Source organism: Equus caballus, chromosome 28, assembly GCF_041296265.1.
Source record: "Equus caballus isolate H_3958 breed thoroughbred chromosome 28, TB-T2T, whole genome shotgun sequence".
NCBI lineage: Eukaryota > Metazoa > Chordata > Mammalia > Perissodactyla > Equidae > Equus > Equus caballus.
In genome coordinates, this window is record NC_091711.1 from 23,845,290 (window position 1) to 23,867,258 (window position 21,969).

Below are 21,969 nucleotides of genomic sequence, written 5' to 3' on the forward strand. Positions count from 1 at the left end.
GCAGACTTCTGCTCTAGGAGTTTAGATTTAGGACATTTGAGCGGAAGCCCAGAAATCCATGTTTTCATAACAAGACTCAGATGATATTTGGTTTCAGGAAAGTTCAGAAGTTACTTGCCAAAAAGCAACACTTCAAAAAGTAGCAGTTTTCAATCTCAACCGCACAGTACAATCACAGGGGAAACATGTAAAGACACCAATGCCCGGGCCTATGCCCCAAGATTCTGTTGTAACTGGATCCAAGGTGAGGCCTTGATATCGGTTATTTTTTAAATCTCCTCAGGTGATTCTGATGTGCACATAGAGTTGAGAACCAATGATTTATAAGATAACTATTGCTCTGAAGTGAAGATTTACTGAAGAAGTGAGAAAAAGTATTATAAATAACTTAGTCACTCACTGCTGTACTGTTCCCGATAAATCCCTCATCTTTAACAAAGAAATGAATCTCAAATCAAAGCTGCCCAAGGGTGGAAGCAGGCCAAATCACTTAAACAATGATGCCTATACCATTTTAGAGTAAATATGTTAAAGGAAAACAGGATAAATAAAGAGCAAAAATAATACACATTGGAATTATTAACAGAATGGTCTATGCTAAAGTCACACTTTAAGATATACATATATATGTTCCCTAATAAATTCAGTTTTGTAAATTTATACATATAACTTATATACATAATTCTTTATTCATTATACTCCTAATAATGTTTACTGAGTGCCAGGCCCTACTCTAAATGCTTCACAAATATTAACTCATTTGATCCTTATAATACTGCCACGAAGAGGGTTCCATTATTATCCTCATTTTATAGATGAGCAAACAGAGGCACAAATTAAAGAACTTGCCCACGATCACTCAATTTGTAGGCCACAGAACTGGAACTCAAGCACTGGTCCCTAAATCCACTTACAAACCACTGTGTCATTCAAGATGGCATATTGGATAATTTTTAAAAATTAAATTGATGACATCTAATCTTTTAATTAGGTAACAAATCATTCTCTGCACATCTGGGGCTATCTCAGAAGTATTCATGAACACAAATAGGATGAACATCGGCTATTTTGTTTTCAAGTCCTTTGTTGACAATTGCCAGCTATCTAGGTTTGTCAGCACTGAAATGCGGGGTGAGGATACTGTGGAGAGCAAACCAAACCCAGTTCATGCTTATATTCTTTCAGGATAGTGAAAAAAGGTTTACAGTGAGGTTCACTTTCATTCTTTCAATAAATATTTACTGAAAGCCCTAAGTATAGAGGTTGATAGAGTACAGAAGAAAACAAATTCCTCCCACTAAGAAGGTCACAGTCCAATGGGAATGGCAGAGAATATGCAAGTAAACAAAAAACTAATTACACAACATAAAGTGTTACAAAGAAGAAAAAAGCAGCAGCTGGCTTAAATAAAGAAGCAGTCTAGAATATATGGAAACAAGCTATTTAAATAGAGTGGTCCTGGAAGCCTTGAGTGAGGAAAAGGCTTGTAAGCCAGTCTTGTGAAGAACTGAAGCCAAGAGCACACTAAGAAAAAAACATGGGCAAAGCACCTAAGGCAGGAAAGCACTTGAAGTGCTGGTGTGTTTGAGGAACTGAAAGGAGATCAACATGGCTTCACAGTGGCAGAAGATGAGCGGAAGACAAAGTATGAGTCATACTCCATGCAGAGGCTTACAAGCCAAAGAACAACATTTGGATTCAATTCAAAGTATAATGCAAGGCCACAGGAGGGTGTTAAGCAGAAGGATAAAGTGACGTCATATCCTTCATGTTTTAAAAAGATGTCTCTCGCTTCGTATGGAGAATAAATTAAAGAGGTCGCTAGAAGAAGGGAAATTTGTAAGAAGGCTAATACAGTAGCCCAGGTGAGCAGTGATGGTGGTTTAGACTGAGGGTGGTAGCAGTGTAGATCAAGAAAAGTGGACAGATTTGGGACATACTTCGAAGGCAGAATGCAGACAGCATGCTGAAAGAAAGAAGACACACAGTATCACTTTAAGGTCTTCAGTATGACCTCTTTATTTTCTATAGAATTGTGACTAAACCAAATAATCACATACGTATTCAGGTCTTTGTTATAAAAATGTGTTTGAGTAGGCTCTCAAAAATTCCTGATGCTGCTCCACCCACTGACAACCAAATAAAGCCCAAATCTTCAGCGTGCTACTTAAGGCCCTCCACAATAAAGTTCCACTCGCTCTTTCCAGTCACAATAGTCCACTCCTATTATACATACCCTATCCCGAAAGCAAATCAGTGTCTCTTCCTGGTTCTCAGAATATTTTCTTGCCACTAGTTTACTCTCACTAATCCTTCTGCCTGGGAGACCTTCCTGCCTTCAAACTGCCACATGTCAAACAACATCCAATATTCACAATTTCAAGCACCACTTCTCTCTCACACAAAGCTTTTCCTGATTACATAACTAGATGAAACAATTACAGGATACGAAGTACTATGAGGAAGAAAACAAGAGCGTAGCTCTGTCAAAGTCCCATAGTGTATGAGACCATTTTCTTCTAATACTCATGTTCTTTGGTATAGGACAGTATACGCCTTATCTTCAATGAGACTTACATAATCATTTAAGGTAGAACACTTTCATCTCTATATCTTCTAACAAATAAGGCATGGTGTCTTTTAGAAACCATAAATGCCCAACTGTTTATCTGAACTGAAAGTCAAATGTCTAAGTTATTTTTAAGTTATTCACTGATATCCCCAAGCCTCTGTTTCCTTCAATTATGAAAGCCTGCATTTATTCATTCACTTACTTACTCACTAAAACGTTTGCTGATTAAGCAATGTGCCAGGTAGTGAAGATAAAAAATGAGTAACACATGGTCTTTGTACCCAAAGGTTGAGAGTCTAGTGAAGAGAGGCACAAATTATGATAATATCCTATACTGCGGTAAGTAAAACAATCAAAACATGTATATGCTAAAACCATCTTTTTGGGAATGGAGTAAGAAGTGGCAATGTTCAGAAAAGGATATCTAGAAAAGTGGTAAGTGAAGTAAGCAGTATTTATAAGGCAGAGAAAGAATATTTCAGGCCAAGAAGTCAGAAGGATTGACGCCACAAAAGCAAATATCACTGTCATTTAAGTGAAAATAGTTGAACGCTATCAAAAAAGTGGCTGAAGACTTTAATCTCCCCAAAATTTTCATTTTTAAACCAATTTTTAATGTTATCTATAAGGAAGAATTAGAATACAAAATTTAAAAATTAAGTTAATGGCAAAGTCAAAATCATATTAAACTTCATCTGATAGACATTATTTACCTATAAAAAATAGTTGTTAGGACTAATTTGTTTTCTCTTAAAATATCTAATTTTCATATTGTTGGTTTAACAATAATTGCATTTTGAAAATTTAGTAACAAAAAAAATATATAAGAATTTTAAAATTAAAGAATGGTCAACAATTTGAATTAATTACAACAGTTAATACTTACTTAATACCTGCTAAGTACCTACAATGTGCCAGGTACCATCCTAAGCAATTTATACGTATTAATTCATAAACACTTCATGATAGACACTACCATTTTTTTCTCAGTAAAGGAAACTGAAATTAAAGGAAATGAGATCTGACTCAATACAAGAGGTTGTGAAAATTGAGTTACTTTTTAAAAATCACAAAATTTTTTTAACGAACTATATTATGATCAAATAATCATCAAACATACTAAGAAGAAACCACAGGGGGAATTGCAATAAATAAGAGTAACATCTCTTACTTGATTAATCTCACTTTGGAGTTGTAACCCATGCTGCTCTTTTTCTTCTCTCTGTTGTTGTAGCTGTTTAAACTCTGCCTTAAGATGCTGGTACTTGGTCTCTGCTTCTGATAATTCTTCTTTGAGCTTTTGAGTAGCTTCTCCCTTTTCACCTAGTTCTGCCTGTATTCTCTGCAGGGAGCTTTCAGATGCAGATAATCTTGACTGAAGCTGTTGACAATCTAGGTCTTTTTGATGAAGGTTTGCTTGTATATTCTTTTTACTCACACATTCTTCATTATGTTTCTCCTCTAACTGAGTATAGTCCACTTCTTTCTTCAGCAGTTTTTCAGTCAAGTTCTGAAATATCAATTTAACAATTTATTTCCTTTCCTAATATTTTTAATTATTCTAATTATTCAAACAATCTTCAGAGCAGTACCATTGCCTACTAAGTATTTTAGTCAATAATACAATATAAAAATAGTAAAAATATTCTAGCCAAGAAGGATTGTTATTACATACTAACATGATTTTATTATTGGTCTACTTGACTACGCTCTACTAATATAATTTAAGAATTACCAACAAAATTTTGACATAAAATGAAAACACTAAAATATACTACATTCTGTAGCGTGTGCAACATATTCATATTCTCCCATTTGAGTTAGAAACTAAAACTGCTCTTATATCATGAAAAATTATTTTAAATAATATACTATGGCAATTCTGATTTTTAGCTTTGCAATTTCATAGTTGGTAAGAGTTTCAGCATACCAATACTATTCACTGCTCTAATATGCCTGATCCTACTGATTCTTTACTCTTGCCCTTCTTGATAAAGACCTTTTTTTTTTTTATAGTGAGGAGGATTGGCCCTGAGCTGACATCTGTGCCAATCTTCCTCTATTTTACATGTGAGATGCCACCACAGCATGGCTTGATGAGCAGTGTAGAGGTCCACAGCTGGATCCGAACCTGCAAACCCCAGGCCACCAAGGTGGAGCATGTGAACTTCACCACCGCACCACTGGGCTGGCTCTGGTAAAGACTATTTTTAAAAGTCACAAATTTAAGACTAACTCGAACTTCTTTCTATGTATGTAAAAATAGTGATCTAAAAATATCACTTACCTGCCTCATATTTTATTATTTTACTCAATACTGTCAAGTACAAAATACAAAAATGATACCTCCAATCAAAGATCTGGACCAACCAGTCTAACCAAATGTCAAATTCCGGTCTCAGTGGAGTTGTTACAATTAATATTGAACATTTTAAGTCAACACATTTACACATAAGATATGGACCAGAATTTTGACTCAATTCTATAAGAAAGATAGCCAGGATAAGAAGGCAGTATAAGCAGCTGATGAGTCGAGCGTGCTAGAAGGAGACCATAAAGAAGTAGCCGAGGACAAGCAAAACCTCTGGCCTTTAAACAGACTATTATCTAAATGAAACACACACACCAAAAAAAAGTCTTTTTTAAGAAAGTTAAAACACAATGTGCAAGTAAAAATGGATTAATACAAAAGCTGTGTCAAATTTCTTAAGTGCATAATTTTTTTTTTAAATAAAATAAGTAAAATCAGGTGGGACTAAAAGTAAGTTACAATTACCTGAAAATAAAGTTTGAGCTTTAGTGGTCAGAGGAGTTAAGTAATAGGTATACAGGACTCATGCCATCTGCTCTATACAAAAAGACACAAATATATAAAAAGACACAAAGAAACAGACAAACAAGTTGCACATGGGGAAACAGCAAATATTATTACCTCAAGGGAAACAGTAAGTCTAGGTACCAAAGTGGGAAAGGCAGAAGAGAAGGTTCTTGAACACTTGTCTGAGAAAAAGTGCATTAACGTAAATTATCACGTAGGAATATCCTATAGAAAAAGCAGTGTCCAGAAAGATGACAAGTATATATGAAAGAGACAAGATAAGAGACAAGCTTAGCGTAAAGAAGAGCAACCTGAAGTTTGCAGCAAAATCAGCCAAGAGATGTGTGCCTTGACCAACCAACAGAAACAGAAAAAAGAGGTGGAGCCAAAAGACTTAAGAAAAAAATACTTTTGGGTCAAACCATATGTTAGGAAAATTTTCTTTTTATAAAGATTTCTTTGTGTTACTGATTAGTAACTCCAAATCTTTCTTAATACAATTTTACATTTCTTTATTTTAAGAAAACAGCATTCATTTTAGAATCTGTAAGCTAAATTAAGTCTATTCATTGATCTATAAATGTTTCCCATCTTTTTAAAGAAAATTCTAAGTTATTGAATCTCATGAATGCAATCATGCTCACAAATACTGAGAAGCTGCAGAGGATAGGATTTAAAAACACGCTACAAAAGTCAAGGCTAGTACTGAGTTAGTGAGTCGTCTTCTCCACAGGCTTGCTTACAAACTGACCAAGTAATTCCGCCAGTTCTACACATAAATGATCCCTCAGACAGCTTCACTCTTTAAAACGCAAAAATGCAGAACAAATGGTGACTCTTTAGAATTCACTTGTCCTAAAAATTAATCAAAATCTACCTGCTTTATTGCACAGATGAGGGATAATTCAATTTTCTTTAAAAGAACCTGAACCACTCTTTTTAAAAGAACCTAATCCACTCACACCATATAACTTTTACATGGAAAAGGCTAACTATACTTAGTTACCACAAACTTTTCATTCCTTTTATGGTCTTCCCATAGAATCTCAAGCAAAACAGTACAGTGAATACATGGTTTTTGAAGATTGATTTTTTTTAAAGTACAGTAGAATCCACTAAAGAAAATAATAATTGCACTTTCACTTCTCCATATTAATCCTTATAACAAAATACAAGATAGACATTATCATCCCCATCGTATGGATGAGGAAGCTGAAGTCGAAAGAACCTGATATGACTCGGCCAAGTGACACAGTCACATATTATGATTCTAAGTCCAATGAATTTTGTTTTGTCTTGTTTTGCTTTTTGCTTTTTTGGTAAGGAAGATTGGCCCTGAGCTAACATCCGTGCCAGTCTTCCTCTATTTTGTATGTCAGACACCACCACAGCTTGGCTTGATGCAGGGTATGCAGGTCCACACCGAGGATCCAAACCAGCAGACCCCCCGGCTGCTGAAGTGGAGCACACAAACTCAACCACTATGCCACCAGACTGGCCCCCTAAGTCCAATAAATGTTTCACAACACAATTTAAACACTCAGTGAGTCAATCTGTGCTCCTCAACATATATCCCATCCAAGTTTAAATTATAAAATGAATGGTAAGCCTAACTCATAATACAATTATCAATGAGTAAGCAAAATTCTTTCCTTCCAAATGTCCAGTCCTCTTTTGATTTTCTCACCAATTGTTCTCTCAACAGATTTTCTTACAAAGACAATTTTTCCCTGTATGATGCTCCAGTATTCCCTTGTTGCTTGTCCAGGTAATGAGAATGAATGCAAAAAGAATGGCATTTTTTTTTAATTGAGTTCATAATAGTTTACATCATTGTGAAATTTCAGTTGTACATTATTTCTTGTCCATCACCATTGTAAGTGCTCCCCTTCAACCCCTGTGCCCACCTCCCACTCCCCTTCCCCTGGTAACCACTGAACTGTTTTCCTCATCCATGTGTTTGTTTATATTCCACATGAGTGAAATCATATGGTGTTCGTCTTTCTCAGTCTGGCTCATTTCGCTTAGCATAATACCCTCCAGGTCCATCCATGTTGTTGCAAATGGGATGATTGTGCCTTTTTTTTTATGGCTGAGTAGTATTTCATTGATATATATACCACATCTTCTCTATCCAATCATCAGTCAATGGGCACTTGGATTGTTTCCGTGTCTTGGCTACTGTTAATAGTGCTGCAATGAACACAGGGGTACATATGTTACTTTGGATTGTTGATTTCAAGTTGTTTGGGTAGATACCCAGTAGTGGGATAGCTTGGTTGTACAGTATTTCTATTTTCAGTTTTTTGAGGAACTTCCATACTGTTTTCCATAGTGGCTGCACCAGCTTGCATTACCACAAGCAATGTATGAGGGTTCCCTTTTCCCCACATCTTCTCCAACATTTGTTGTTTTTTGTCTTGGTAATTATAGCCATTCTGATGGGTATAAGGTGATATCTCATTGTAGTTTTGATATGCATTTCCCTAATAATTAGTGATGTTGAGCAACTTTTCATGTATCTGTTGGCCATCTGTGTATCTTCCTTGGAAAAATGTCTGTTCATATCCTCTGCCCATTTTTTGATCAGGTTGTTTTTTTTTTTTGGTTGAGTTGTATGAGTTCTTTATATACTTTGGAGATCAACCCATTGTCTGATAAATGATTTGAAAATATTCTCTCCTAGTTGGGGGGTTGTCTTTCCGTTTTGTTCATGATTTCTTTGCTTTTGCAGAAGTTTTTTAGTCTGATGTAGTCCCATTTGTTAACTTTTTCTTTTGTTTCTCTTACCCAAATAGACATGGTAAAGAACGGCATTTTTTAATGCCTGATAGTTTACAAAGTGGTTTCAAGGATCTCATCTCATTTGTTCCTCAAAACAGTTTGGTGAGAAAGAACAAAGTGAACTACCTGTAGCTTTCCAACATCTCATATTTTGTGCTCCAATATTTCCCATATCTAGCTCTCAAAATGAAATGCCATTAACCCCTCAGCCATGTGAAATGCTCCTTAGCAACCTTAAACACTATGCTAAAAAGCTCTGTCTTCTACAAAAGCCTTTCCAGGTTTACTAGGCAGTAAGTTAGGAAAACTTCCACCTTGGTCTTGATCCAACCCTGTTATCACAACACTTACCAAATAAAAACAATAAAAAATATTCACTGAGGCACTTAGTAAAACCTAGACACTGGTCTAAGCACTATTTTTTTTTTTAAAAGATTGGCCCCTGAGCTAACATCTGTTGCCAATCTTCTTTCTTTCCTTCTTCTTCTTCCCAAAGCCCTCCAGTACATAGTTGTATATTCTAGTTGTGATTGCCTCTGGTTGCGCTATGTGGGACACTGCCTCAGCATGGCTTGACGAGCAGTGCCATGTCCACGCCCAGGATCCGAACCAGCGAAACACTGGGCTGCCGAAGCGGAGTGTGCGAACTTCACCACTCAGCCATGGGGCCCGCCCCTGGTCTAAGCACTTTAACATCTATTAATTTATTTAATATTCATATCAATCCTAAGAGGCAAATGAGTTTCAGCAGAAGAGGAAAGAGACTTTGAGAGGTTGAGTGTCACAGCCAGTCAGTGGCAAAGCTGGGATTTACACATGTCTTTGCCCACTGTACTACACTGTTCATACCAATTTACCACTTTGCAATACAGCGGTAAAACACAGCAATATGACTACTTGCCATATCTGGCTACTGTTTTAGCCTATGAGCATCTTAATACTGGGAAGGGGAGAGCAATGTAGGGCTGAGAAGGTGTGAGAAGTGAGACCCAAAAAATTAACTCAGTTTCTTACAATGACCTATATTATACTAGTAGCTATAAATAAGCATATGATTTTGTTCAGAATTTACATGGAAATAGTTAAATTGAGCTGTAGAATTTTGTTTAAGCATCAGAATATAATTCTTACTAGAAGTTAAGAAGGAAGTTTCTTCAATATTGCCCTTTGTTTTTTAAGTTTTCAAAGCTATTAATTACAAAACACTGGTTTAATGCTGAAAATCTTGACATTAGCACAAAAGCAATTATTTTTTCCATTCATTATATATTATAATGTTATCCATCCACCCAGATGCTGCCTATGACCCACAAAAGCTTCCCAAGGCATTTTATGTAATAGCCTTCAAAAGACCATATACAGGGGCCGGCCCGGTGGTGTAGCAGCCTAAGGTTCACAGATTTGGATCCTAGGCGAGGGACGTACACACTGCTCAAGCCATGCTGTGGTGGCGTCCCACATACAAAATAGAGGAAGACTGGCACAGATGTTAGTTCTGGGCCAGTTTTCCTCACCAAAATGAAAAAAAACCATATACAGAGATTTCCAAATTCAAAACACTTGAATATCACCATTTCAACAATATGGTTTGCCCAGGACACGGGGTGAGGAGGAATGGGGGAGGCAGATAGCAAGGATAATAAAAAAAGGCAGATGCACCTTTCTACTTGCTCTAACTGGTGAGCAAATCCTAAACAGAAAAACACTTTGAAAAAAAAAATTGTGAAGTCTTATACTTATGTAAGGATTATTAAGAGTAGTAGAAAATGCGATTATCCCCTAATAAAAAATATTTCAATTTTGGGGAGCTCCGTTCTAGTTGCTAGAGGCTGCCCAGTTTATAAATCATTTAATAAAGTCAATTAGATCTTCAAAAATAAAAAAAAGAAATTCCAATTTTAACATACTAAACCATCTTGATTCCATGTATTATTCATAAAATAGCCATAGTACTTCCTTTAATAATGTGTGTGTGTGTATACAATCTGTGTTTCATTACCTGACTATAAATTTTAGGCTATCAATGTCAAATCATGTCCCTTATTAATAGTTTAATGTTTCCAAAACACATAATAATTTACACTGATCATAATCATCCACTGCATGTACACATCCTGGTCAGTTTCCAAGAGGTAGAAGGTCAACTCCAATCTCAAAGAAATTAAATATCAAACTGAGGGACGAACATAAAACTAAATTGTATGTAGATGTTTTCTATGTACAGTTTGACAGGAGGAAAAAAAGAGGAAGGGAGGCACAGAGGTTTTCATAAGCCGCAAAAAAGTTAAATTTTAAAAACCAGTCAGAATCAAGAGTTGACAGAGAAATGGACAATGCCAAACTGGTATAATTACTTTGGAAAATAGTTTGGGGTCTGTGAGTCAATTTAAGCATGTGTGTAGTTTACATGCTTCCAACCCAGCAATTTCACTTGGGAGTATATAACAGAGAAATTCTTGCAGAAATGCATGAGATTTGCATGTGAATGTTCATGGTTGCAATATTTGTATCAGCAAGGAAAAAGAAAAACAGGGTGAAAAAATAGAAGGTATGCATAGATCACTTCTGCTGCATACCAAAGAATAATATAATTGTCACATGGAAATGCATTTATTTGATTGAATTGTAAACTGAGCTAGTAGCTTTTTTATTCATGAAACACAATTTTTACCAGAAAGAATGACAGAAAAACTGTGATTATTCAGACCTGAGTTGGAAGAGAACATGTCACTTCAAAGAATAGAACTGAGAGCATCTGTTGTCAATGATAAAATTCAAGCTTTCATATGAAGCTTAGAATTTTGGAAAACTTATATCCACCACCATGAGCTTGATGGTGATATTGACAAACGTGATTACTCTTATACTGAACAATGAAAAGTGCTAATATTTGGAAGATCTGCATAACTCAGTGAACCAATATTTTCCACATGACTAATGCACGACTGTTACAAAATCACGCACAGGAAAGATATCCTCAAATGGGAGACAGAGAAATGAATTTTAATATTACAAAGTACAAAAATTGTACTGATATGGTTTCAGATTCTACATTGTAGCTAACTTTTGAGAGACTATAACTTATCTAGTTTCAGTATAGTATCAAATAAAAACAGATACAATTATCTGAAAAGGCTATTAAGATATTCCTCCCTTTACCAACTGTGCATCTGTGAGCCTGAATTTTCTTCATACACTTCAATGATATCACAACAGATTAAATGTAAAAACAGATACAAGAATCCATCTGTCTTATATTAAGCTGGATATTAAAGAGGTTTGCAAAAACGTAAAACTCCACCACTGTTCTTTTGTTTTGGAAAATACAGTCATTTTTCATAAGAAATGGTATTTATGTTAATATTTAATAGCTTATGTTTTTAAAATAAATAACATTTTTTAAATTTAGGGTTTAATTTCTAGTACGGTAACTATCTATAGATATAACCCAAAAAAACAAAAGCTCTTCAGGATCCGTAACAATTTTGAGAATGTAAAGCAGCCCTGAGATCAAGAAGTTTGAGGACTGTTGGCCAAGGGCACAAGCAACAAATCACCCCAAAACTTAGCAGCTTAAAATCATATCTGTTATCTCACAGAGTTTCTGAGAGTCAGGAATCCAGCAGCAGCGTGGCTGGCTGGTTCTCCCTCAGTCTCTCATGAGGCTGTGGTAAGCTCCGGGCCAGAGCTGCAGTCTCTGAATACTTAACAAGGGGAGGATGTGCTTCCAACCTTGTTCACCTGGCTGCTGGCAAGAGGCTTAATATTTACAGCCTAATATTTACACTTATCTCTTTTTCCCCTTCTACCATGTTTCCTTTCCTGATTTTTTCTGTTATATTTCACCAAAATATTAAGTCCAAGTTATTAAAGCAAAGCCAACAAATTCACCATACTTTTGAATAAAGAGTTTAATAACTCCCTATTCCCCCACCACCAGAAGGATAAAGACATGAAAAAAAGTACTGATACCACGTGAAAGATGACATGAGTGGAGCCATATTAAAATAAAGCCGGAGTAGCCATGTCAGAGGAATTGTCTTGCGCATCTTGTTTTCTTTATCTTGTAAACTAGACCAAAGCACCAACATTTGAAGAAGTCAGTAATGACAAGAATATCCTCTGTAAGGACTGACAGACCTAGGCTTTGCTGACGACTGGATCACTAACCAATTAATGAAGTACCTACCAATCCAGCCCTTTGCCTGATGACTGAATCTCAAGCCAATCTACAAAGTACAAAACTGGCCTTACCTTATCTAGCACCAATGAACTCTTCTTTAATACACCTCATCTCATCCTCCTTTGTTTCCCATAAAAACCCTGAGCCCCTCTCCTGTAATTGGGACACTACTTGGGTTTCTGTCTGAATTTGTGCTCCCCAAATTGCAATTCTTTGACCCCAAATAAATGCTTTGTCTTTCAAACTGGTTTCTAGTTTTGTAGGTTGACAACTAATACCTACTCTGCCCAAAAAATATTATCTCTTGCTCATCTATAAAGAAACAAAGAGGAAAATATTAACATCACAAAATACAGAATAAAGAATAAAGTTGGAGGTCTCACAGTTCCTGATTTCAAAACTTATTAAAAGCTACACTACTCAAAACAATGTAGTATTAGCATAAAGACAGACCTACAGATCAACAGAATAAGAAAAGAGAGCCCAGAAATAAACACTCACATACCTGGTCAAATGACTTTCAACAAGGGTGCCAAGACCATTCAATAGGGAAAGAACAGTCTTTTCAACAAATGGTGCTGGGAAAACTGGATATTCATTCGCAAAAGAATGAAACGGGGACCTTACCTTGCACTATTAAAAGAAACTCCGAATGTATCAAAAACCTAAACACAAGACCTGAAACTATAAAACTATTAGAAGAAAACATAGGGGAAATACTTCATGACATTGGATTGGGCAATGATTCCTTGAATATGACACCAAAAGCCCAGGCAACAAAAGTAAAAATAGATAAATTGGATTACATCAAATTAAAAACTTCTGTGCATAAAAGGTGTGACATTGTGATTTATAATAAGAAATCTACATTTGGTCTTCATCCTCATTTCTGGAACAGAGTCCTAAAACACTTGGAATTTCCTATGTAACAAGAGAAATAAAGTTGTCTTTTGTTATTTTCAACAAGCCCCTTTCAACCACCTATGAGTTTATGTTAATCAGGTGATTTTTCAAAAGCCCCTAAGGGTTGGGGCTGGTTGCCAGGGGAACCAATCCAGATTACAGAGGTGGAACTTCCAGGCCCACCCCCCACCTCTAGGGAGGGTAAAGGGATGGGAGGGTGAATTAATCACCAATGGCCAATGATTTAATCAATCATGCCTATGTAACAAAACCTCCATAAAAACCTCAAAGGAAAGGGTTTGGAGAGATTCTGGGTTGGTGAATACATAGAGTGTGCCCAGAGAAGCATGGACCAAATGGAGTGTGTCCACACCCTTTCCCACATATCCTGCCCTATGCATCTCTTCCATCTGGCTGTTCTTGAGCTAAAGTTGTGGGGGATAAGAATTTGCCACCCCAAAATGTCTCTCTTTGGCTTATTTTTAAGAACAAAAGACTCTGAAAAAGTACTTTGACCTTCCCCCTAACTACCTAAAAGAAATTAAAATAGAAGGTCTGTCCCAAGAAGGAGCAATCACCATAGATAACTCTAGGTGTGGCACACAGGGAGGAACCTAACAAGGCCCATCTAATCAAAGTTCTCTCCCTATCCTATTTTTTTTTTTTTTTTTGCAAGGTATGGCAAACATCTGTTTACCCAACATTTGTTTTTTCGTCTTCATGTGAATCGCTGCCTCCCCTTTCAAGTCCCAACCTACTATCCCCTACATCCTCCTTTGTCTTTAGCTGAAGATGGTAGTTACTGTGGTGGCTTCAGCCATTTTGGCAAGTTACTCAGTTTTCCTGGGTATCTCCCATGTATACATGTTATTGAACTTTTGTTTGATTTCATCCTATCATTCTGTCTCACATCAATTTAATTCTTAGACCAGCCATGAGGACCTAGAGGGTACAGGAATAGCTCTTCCTCCCCTAAAAAGTCTTTTATAATAAACCAGTAATCTAGTAAGTAAAATGTATTCCTGAGTTCCGTGAGTCACTCTAGCAAATTAATTAAACCCAAGAAAGGGGTTATGGGAACCTCCCATTTAAAGCCAGTTGATGAGAAGTAAGGTAGCAAGCTGGACTTTCGATTGATGTCTGAAGTGTGTGTGTGGGTAGGGAGCAGTTTTGTGGAAATGAACCCTTAATCTGTGGAATCGATGCTATCTGCAAGCAAATAGCATCAGAACTGAGTTAAACTGTAGGACAGCCAGCTGGTGTCACAGAAGTGTTGATGTGTGGAACACCCACACGTCTGTGTAAGAAGTGAAGCTGTAGCAGAATATTGAGAGCAGATGAGACACAGGAGGAGTGTTTTTCTTTTACAAAAAGACAATACCAACAGTAAAAAGCCAACCAAAGAAATGAGAGAAAATAGCTGTAAACCATATATCTGCTAAGGGATTAATACATCCAAAACATAAAGAACCACAACTCACCAACAAAAAATAAACAACTCAATTAAAATTATATGTCTTAGAAGCAAATGAAAAGATGCTCTACATCCTAATCATTAGACATGTAAATTAATCAGGATGAGATATCACCTTACATTCATTAGGATGGCTAAAAAAAAGCAGAAAATAAATGTTGGCAAGAATGCGGAAAAATTGTAGAATCCTGGTGTACAATTTTTGAGAACGTAAAAGGATACAGCGACTATGGTGATCTCCTCAGAATGGTGAGTAGTATGGTTATTTTATCAAAAAGAATGAGAACAGAATCACCGTATGATCCAGCAATTCTACATATGGGTATATACCCAAAAGAATTGAAAGCAGGGTCTCCAAGAGATTTCTGTATACTAATGAACAGAGGAGCACTATTCATAATAGGAAAAAGATGGAAGCAATCGACATCAACATATGAATAGATAATATGATATACACATACAACAGAATATTATTCAGCCTTAAAGGAAGGAAATTCTGGAGCCACCTGGGTGGTGCAGTGATTAAGCTTGCATGTTCCACTTCAGCAGCCCAGGGTTCACCAGTTCAGATGCCAGGTGCAGACCTACACACTGCTTGTCAAGCCATGCTGTGGCAGGCATCCCACATATAAAGTAGAGGAAGACAGGCTCGGATGTTAGCTCAGGGCCAGTCTTCCTCAGCAAAAAGAGGAAGATTGGTGGCAGATGTTAGCACAGGGTTAATCTTCCTCAAAAAAAACAAAAAAGAAAGGAAATTCTGACATATGCTACAACATGGGTGAACCTTGAAGATATCTGCTATGTGAAATAAGCCAGGCACAAAAAGACAAATACTGTAAACTTAAATGATTTACCTTAGAACAGTAAATTCATAGATATAGAAAGTAGAATGGTGGGGGGAGGGGAAGGCAGTGAATGGGGAGCTGCTTAATGAGTACAGAGTTTCAGTGCTGCAAGATGAAAAAAGTTCCCGAAATTGGTGGCATACCATTGTGAATACACTTAACACTAAAAAAAAAATACACAGCTGGCAGCAGCCCACTTACGCATGCAAATGCCCATGCGGCAACAGCAGTGGTGCACTGGGGTCCCTGACCTGTGACGGTTGGTGGAGCAGCAGCAGCCTGATCCACACAACTGCAAGCAGACAGGAGGGGAGACCAAGCCCTGAGGGTGACGCACCCTCCAGACCAACTCCACCAGCAGCAGGAACTGCACACAAGTCCCTGGGTCTCCAGGCCCCCAACAGCAACAGCAAACCTGTGAAACCAGCACCCCTGGTGATGAAACCAGCACCCCCAGACAACGGGGGAACAGCAGCGCAAGTGGTGCACAGGACAACAGCATCCAAGCCCGCAGACAGCCAGTGGAGGAATATGAGACCCAGGTTACAAGAACCACAGTAACCAAAGCCATACACAAACAAAAAAATGGTGATTACTACCACAAATGTGCCAGCAGAGGATCAATTCATCAAACACCATGAAGAACCACAGTAACACAGCAGAACAGAAGGAAAATGATAACTCTCCAGAAATCAAACTTGAAATCACAGAAGATTACAATATAACTAACAGAGAATTCAAAAGTGCTGTCATAAAGAAACTCAATGAGTTACAAGAAACTCATACAGTTCAATGAACTCAGGGATAAAATTAATGAAGAGAAGGAATATCTCACCAAAGAGAATGAAGCTGTAAAAAGAAAACAAATTCTGGAATATGAAGAAAGTAATTAATGAGATAAAAAATAATGCAGAAAGCATTAAAAATAGAGTAGACCTTATGAAGGAGAGAATTAGCAAGAGCTTATTCAACGAAATAATAGCTGAGAACTTCCTAAACCTGGGGAAAGAACTGGATATGCAAGTACACAAAGCTAATAGAACTCCTAATTACATTAATGCAAAAAGACATTCTTCAAGGCATATGATATTAAAACTGTCAAAAGTCAATTACAAAGAAAAAATATTAAGGGCAGCAAGAAGAAGAAAATAACCTACAAAGGAACCCACCAACAGGCTTTCGGAGAATTTCTCAGCAGAAATCTTATAAGGTAAGAGGGAGTGGAATGACATATTCACAATACTGAAAGACAAAAACTGTCAGCCAAGAATACCCTATCCAGCAAAATTATCCTTCAGGTATGATGGAGAAATAAAAACTTTCCCAGACAAACAAAAACTGAGTAAATTCATTGCCAACAGACCTGCCGTACAAGAAATGTTGAAGGGAGCCCTCCTACATGAAACAAAAAGGTAAAGGTTTACAAAGCTTTGAGCAAGGAGATAAACAAAAAATCAGGAAAATGCAGCTCTCTATCAGAATACATTAGCAAACACTTAATTATAACATAAAGGATAAAGGGAAAGAAAGCATCAAAAACAACTATAAACACTTCAATTTGGTCACAAATTCACAATACGAAAAGGAGTAACTTGTAACAAAAAAAAAATAGAAGAGGAAGAGGAGTGGGATAGAACCTGCATAGGCTAATGGAGAAAAGATGCTATCAGAAAAAGGATTATCTCATCAAGATCTTTTATACAAGATCTTTTGTACAAAATATATGAGATCTTTTCTACAAACCTCATAGTAACCACAGAACAAATAATCAGAGCAGAGTCACATCTCATAAATAAAGAGAAAACTAAGAAGATGATCAAAGAAAATCACTAAACTTAAATGGCAGTCAGAAATACAATGAAAAAGAAACAATGGAAATATAGAACAACTGGAAAACAAAAGACAAAATGCCTGTATTAAGCCATCATATACCAATAACCACTCTAAATGTAAATGGCTTGAATTCACCAATCAAAAGATACAGACTGGCCAGATGAAGTAAAAAACAAGACCCAACAATACCAACAATATGCTGCCTCTGAGAAACACATGTCAGCTCTAAAGACAAATACAGACTCAGAGCAAAGGGATGGAAGATGATACTCAAAGCAAATGGCATGCAAAAGAAAGTAGTGTAGCAATACTTATATCAACAAAGCAGACTTCAAGAAAAAAGATAATGAGAGGAAAAGAGGGGAATTATATAATGATAAAATGGACATTCCACCAAGAAGACATAACATTTACTAATACATATGTACCTGACAGGAGCACCAAAGAATATAAAGCAACTTTAAATAGAACTAAATGGAGAAACTGCCAGCAACACAATAGTAAGGAACCTTAACACCTCAGTAGGTCAATGGATAGATCATCCAGACAGAAAGACACAGTGACCATAAATGAAACACTAGACCAGATGGGCTTAATTCCATACAAAAACAGCAGAATATATATTCTCCTCTAGTACACATAAAACATTCTCAAAGACAGACCATACGTTGGCAGAACAGGCAAGCTTCAATAAATTTAAGAAGACTGACATCACTTCAAGTGTCTTTTCGGACCACAAAGCTATAAAACTAGACACCAACTACAAGAAAAAAGCTAGGAAAGTCACAAATATGTGGAGACTAAACAGCATGCTACTGAAAAACCAGAGGATCAATGAAGAAATCAAAACATATCTGGAGACAAATGAAAATGAAAACACAACATACCAACTCTTATGGGATGCAGAAAAAGTGGTACTAAGAGGGAAATTTATAGCAATACAGGCCTACCTCAAGAAACAAGAAAAATCTCAAATAAACAAGCTTACCCTATCCCTAAACAAACTAGAAAAACATACAAGATCCAAAGGCAACAGAAAGAAGGAAACAATAAAAATCAAAGCAGAAATAAATGAAACAGAGACTAAGAAAATGAAAGAATCAACGAAAATAAGAGCTAGTTCTTTGAGAAGATAAACAATATTGATAAACCCTTAGCCAGACTCAATAAGAAAAAAAAGAAGACTAAAATAAATAAAATCTGAAACGAAAAAGAAGAAATTACAATAGACACCACAGAAATACAAAGGATTATAAAAGAATATTATGAAAAGCTATACACCAACAAATGGTATAACCTACAAGAAATGGATAGAATCATACAACCTCCCAAAACTGAATCAGGAAGGAATAGAGAATCTAAATAGACCAATCACAAGCGAAGAGATTGAAACAATAACCAAAAACCTCACAAAAAACAAACGCCCAGGATCAGACAGCTTTTCTGGTGAATTCTACCAAACACTCAAAGAAGATTTAATTCTTATTTTTTTCAAATTATTCCCAAAAGTTGAAGAGGATGGGAAGTTTCCTAACTCATTTTAAGGCTGACATTTACCCTGACACCAAAACCAGGGAAGGACAACACAAAGAAGAAAAATTACAGGCCAATATCACTGATGAACATAGATGCAAAAATCCTCAACAAAATATTAGCAAACACAATACAGAAATATATTGAAAGGATCATACATCACAATCAAGTGAAATTTATTCCAAGGTGGCAGGGATGGTTCAACATTCACAAATCAATGTGATACACCACATTAACAAAATTATGAATAAAAATCACAAGACCATCTCAGTAGATTCAGAGAAAGCATTTGACAGGATCCAATATTCATTTATGATAAAAAAAAAAAAAAAAAAACTCAACAAAATGGGTATAGAAGGAAAGTACCTCAACATAATAAAGGCCACACATGACAAACCCACAGCCAACATCATACTTAATGGTGAAAACTGAAAGCCATCCCTCTGAGCACAAACACAAGACAAGGGTGCCCATTCCCACCACTCTTACTCAACACAATACTGGAAGTTTTAGCCAGAGCACTTAGGCAAGAAAAAGAAACAAAAGGGATCCAAACTGGAAGGAAGAAGCAAAACTCTGTTTGCAGATGACATCATTCTATATATAGAAAACCCTAGAGAATCCACCAGAAAACTATTAGAAATAATCAATAACTATAGCAAAGTTGCAGGATACAAAAGTAACATACAAAAATCAGTTGCATTTCTATACACTAACAATAAACTAGCAGAAAGAGAAGTCTAAAATACAATCCCGTTTACAACCATAACAAAAAGAATAAAATACCTAGGAATAAATTTAACCAAGGAAGAGGTGAAAGACCTATACACTGAAAACTATAAGACATTATTGAAAGAAATCAAAGAATACATAAAGAAATGGAAAGATATTCCATGTTCATGGATTGGAAGACTATACATAGTTAAAATGTCCATGTTACCTAAAGCAATCTACAAATTCAATGCAATCCCAATCAGAATCCCAATGACATTCTTCAGAGAAATAAAACAAAGAATCCTAAAACTTATATGGAATGACAGAAGACCACAAATAGCCAAAGCAATCCTGAGAAAAAAAGAACAAAGCTGTAGCTATCACATTCTCTAACTTCAAAATATACTACAAAGCTATAGCAATCAAAACATCCTGGTACTGGCACAAAAAAAGACACATAGACCAACAGAAGAGAACAGATAGCTCAGAAATAAACCCATGCATATATGGCCAATTAATTTTTAACAAAGGAGCCAAGAACATAGAGAAAGGAAAGTCTCTTCAATAAATGGTGTTGGGAAAACTGGACAGCCACATGCAAAAGAATCAAAGTAGATCATTATCTTACACCATTCACAAAAATTAACTCAAAGTGGATTAAAGACTTGAAGGTAAGACCTGAAACTATAAAAGTCCTAGAAGAAAACATAGGCAGTACACTCACTGACATCAGTCTTAGCGGTATCTTTTCAAATACTGTTTCTACTCAGACAAGGGAAAAAAAGAAAAAATAAACAAACCAGACCACGTCAGACTAAATACCTCCTGCAAGGTAAAGGAAATCAGGTACAAAACGAAAAGAACCTAACAACTGGGAGAAAGTATCTGGGAATCCTACAAGAGGTTAATCTCCAAAATATATAAAGAACTCATAAAGCTAAAAAAAAAAAAAAAAAAAAAACAACCCTATCCAAAAATGAGCAGAGGATATGAACAGACAATTTTCCAAAGAAGATATACAGATGGCCAACAGGCACATGAAAAGATGTTCAGCATCACTAATTACTAGGGAAATGCAAATCAAAACTACAATGAGATATCACTTCACACCCATCAGAATGGCTATAACTAACAAGATAAAAAAATAACAAATGTTGGAGACAACGTGGAGAAAAGGGAACCCTCACACACTGCTGGTGGAAAAGCAAACTGGTGCAGCTACCATGAAAAACAGTATGGAGATTTCTCAAAAAGTTAAAAATATAAATACCATATGATCCAGCTATCCCTCTACTGGATATTTATTCCAAAGAACATGAAATCAACAATTCAAAAAGATTTACGTGTGTTTATGTTCATCACAGCATTATGCACAATAACCAAGATGTGGAAGCAACCCAAGTGCCCATCAATGAATGAATGCATAAAGAAGATATGGTATACATATACATATATATACACACACACACACACACACGCACACACAATGGAATACTACTCAACCATGAAAAAAGACAAAATCATGCCATTTGTGACAACACAGATGGACCTTGAGGGTATTAGGGTAAGCAAAATATGTCAGATATAGAAAGGCAAATACCATATGATTTCACTCATATGTGGAAGGTGAACAAATACATGGATAAGGAGAACAGATTAGTAGTTATTAGAGGGGAAGGGAGGGGGGAGTGAAAGTGGTAAGGGGCACATATGTATGGTGATGGATAAAAACTAGACTATTGGTGGTGAACATGATGCAGTTTATATAGAAACTGAAATATAATGATGTACACCTGAAATTTTCACAACGTTATAAGCCAACATAACCTCAATTAAAAAAAAAACAGAATAAGTCACAATGTACTGTGCCAATATAAAAATAACATATGCAAGTTAAAATTTAAGAGATATAAAATCAATTCACTGCTATACGGAGTTTTTAAATTCTCACCTGATTTTTTTGTGTTAATTCATTAACTAAACTTTTAAGTTTTTGTAGTGCCTGCACATATACAGCAACTTCCTGAGGGCCTTTGGCAAGTTCACTCCTTAGCTGGCTTATTGTAGCCTAAAAAAAAAATTAGAGAAACTAAAATGAAAAAGGAAATGAAAGCATCCAAAGGTTTTAAGGTTACATAGATTTTTGTCATTACTATTGTTGTTAAATTGAAATAATCCTTGGAAGTTTCAACTTGGTTCTTTATCCTACCACTCCTACTGCCATCCCACCTTTTTAACTGAAAACCAATTTTTAAAATTTATCCGAAATGCACAACTTCATTTAATAATAGATGAAATGAAAAGATGACA

General features: G+C 36.1%; 1 protein-coding gene across 5 annotated transcripts in view; it reads right to left on the reverse strand.

Moving 5' to 3' along the window:
* Positions 1 to 21,969, reverse strand: part of EEA1 (early endosome antigen 1) — a 134,829-nt gene that overhangs the window by 60,877 nt on the left and 51,983 nt on the right. For all 5 annotated transcript variants that reach the window (XM_023631152.2, XM_070254482.1, XM_023631150.2 and 2 more), the window contains 2 exons: positions 21,611 to 21,727; positions 3,744 to 4,082 (listed from right to left, as the gene is read on the reverse strand). In XM_023631152.2, coding sequence (XP_023486920.1) covers positions 3,744 to 4,082; positions 21,611 to 21,727 — 456 coding nt within the window. The remainder of the gene's footprint in view (positions 1 to 3,743; positions 4,083 to 21,610; positions 21,728 to 21,969) is intronic.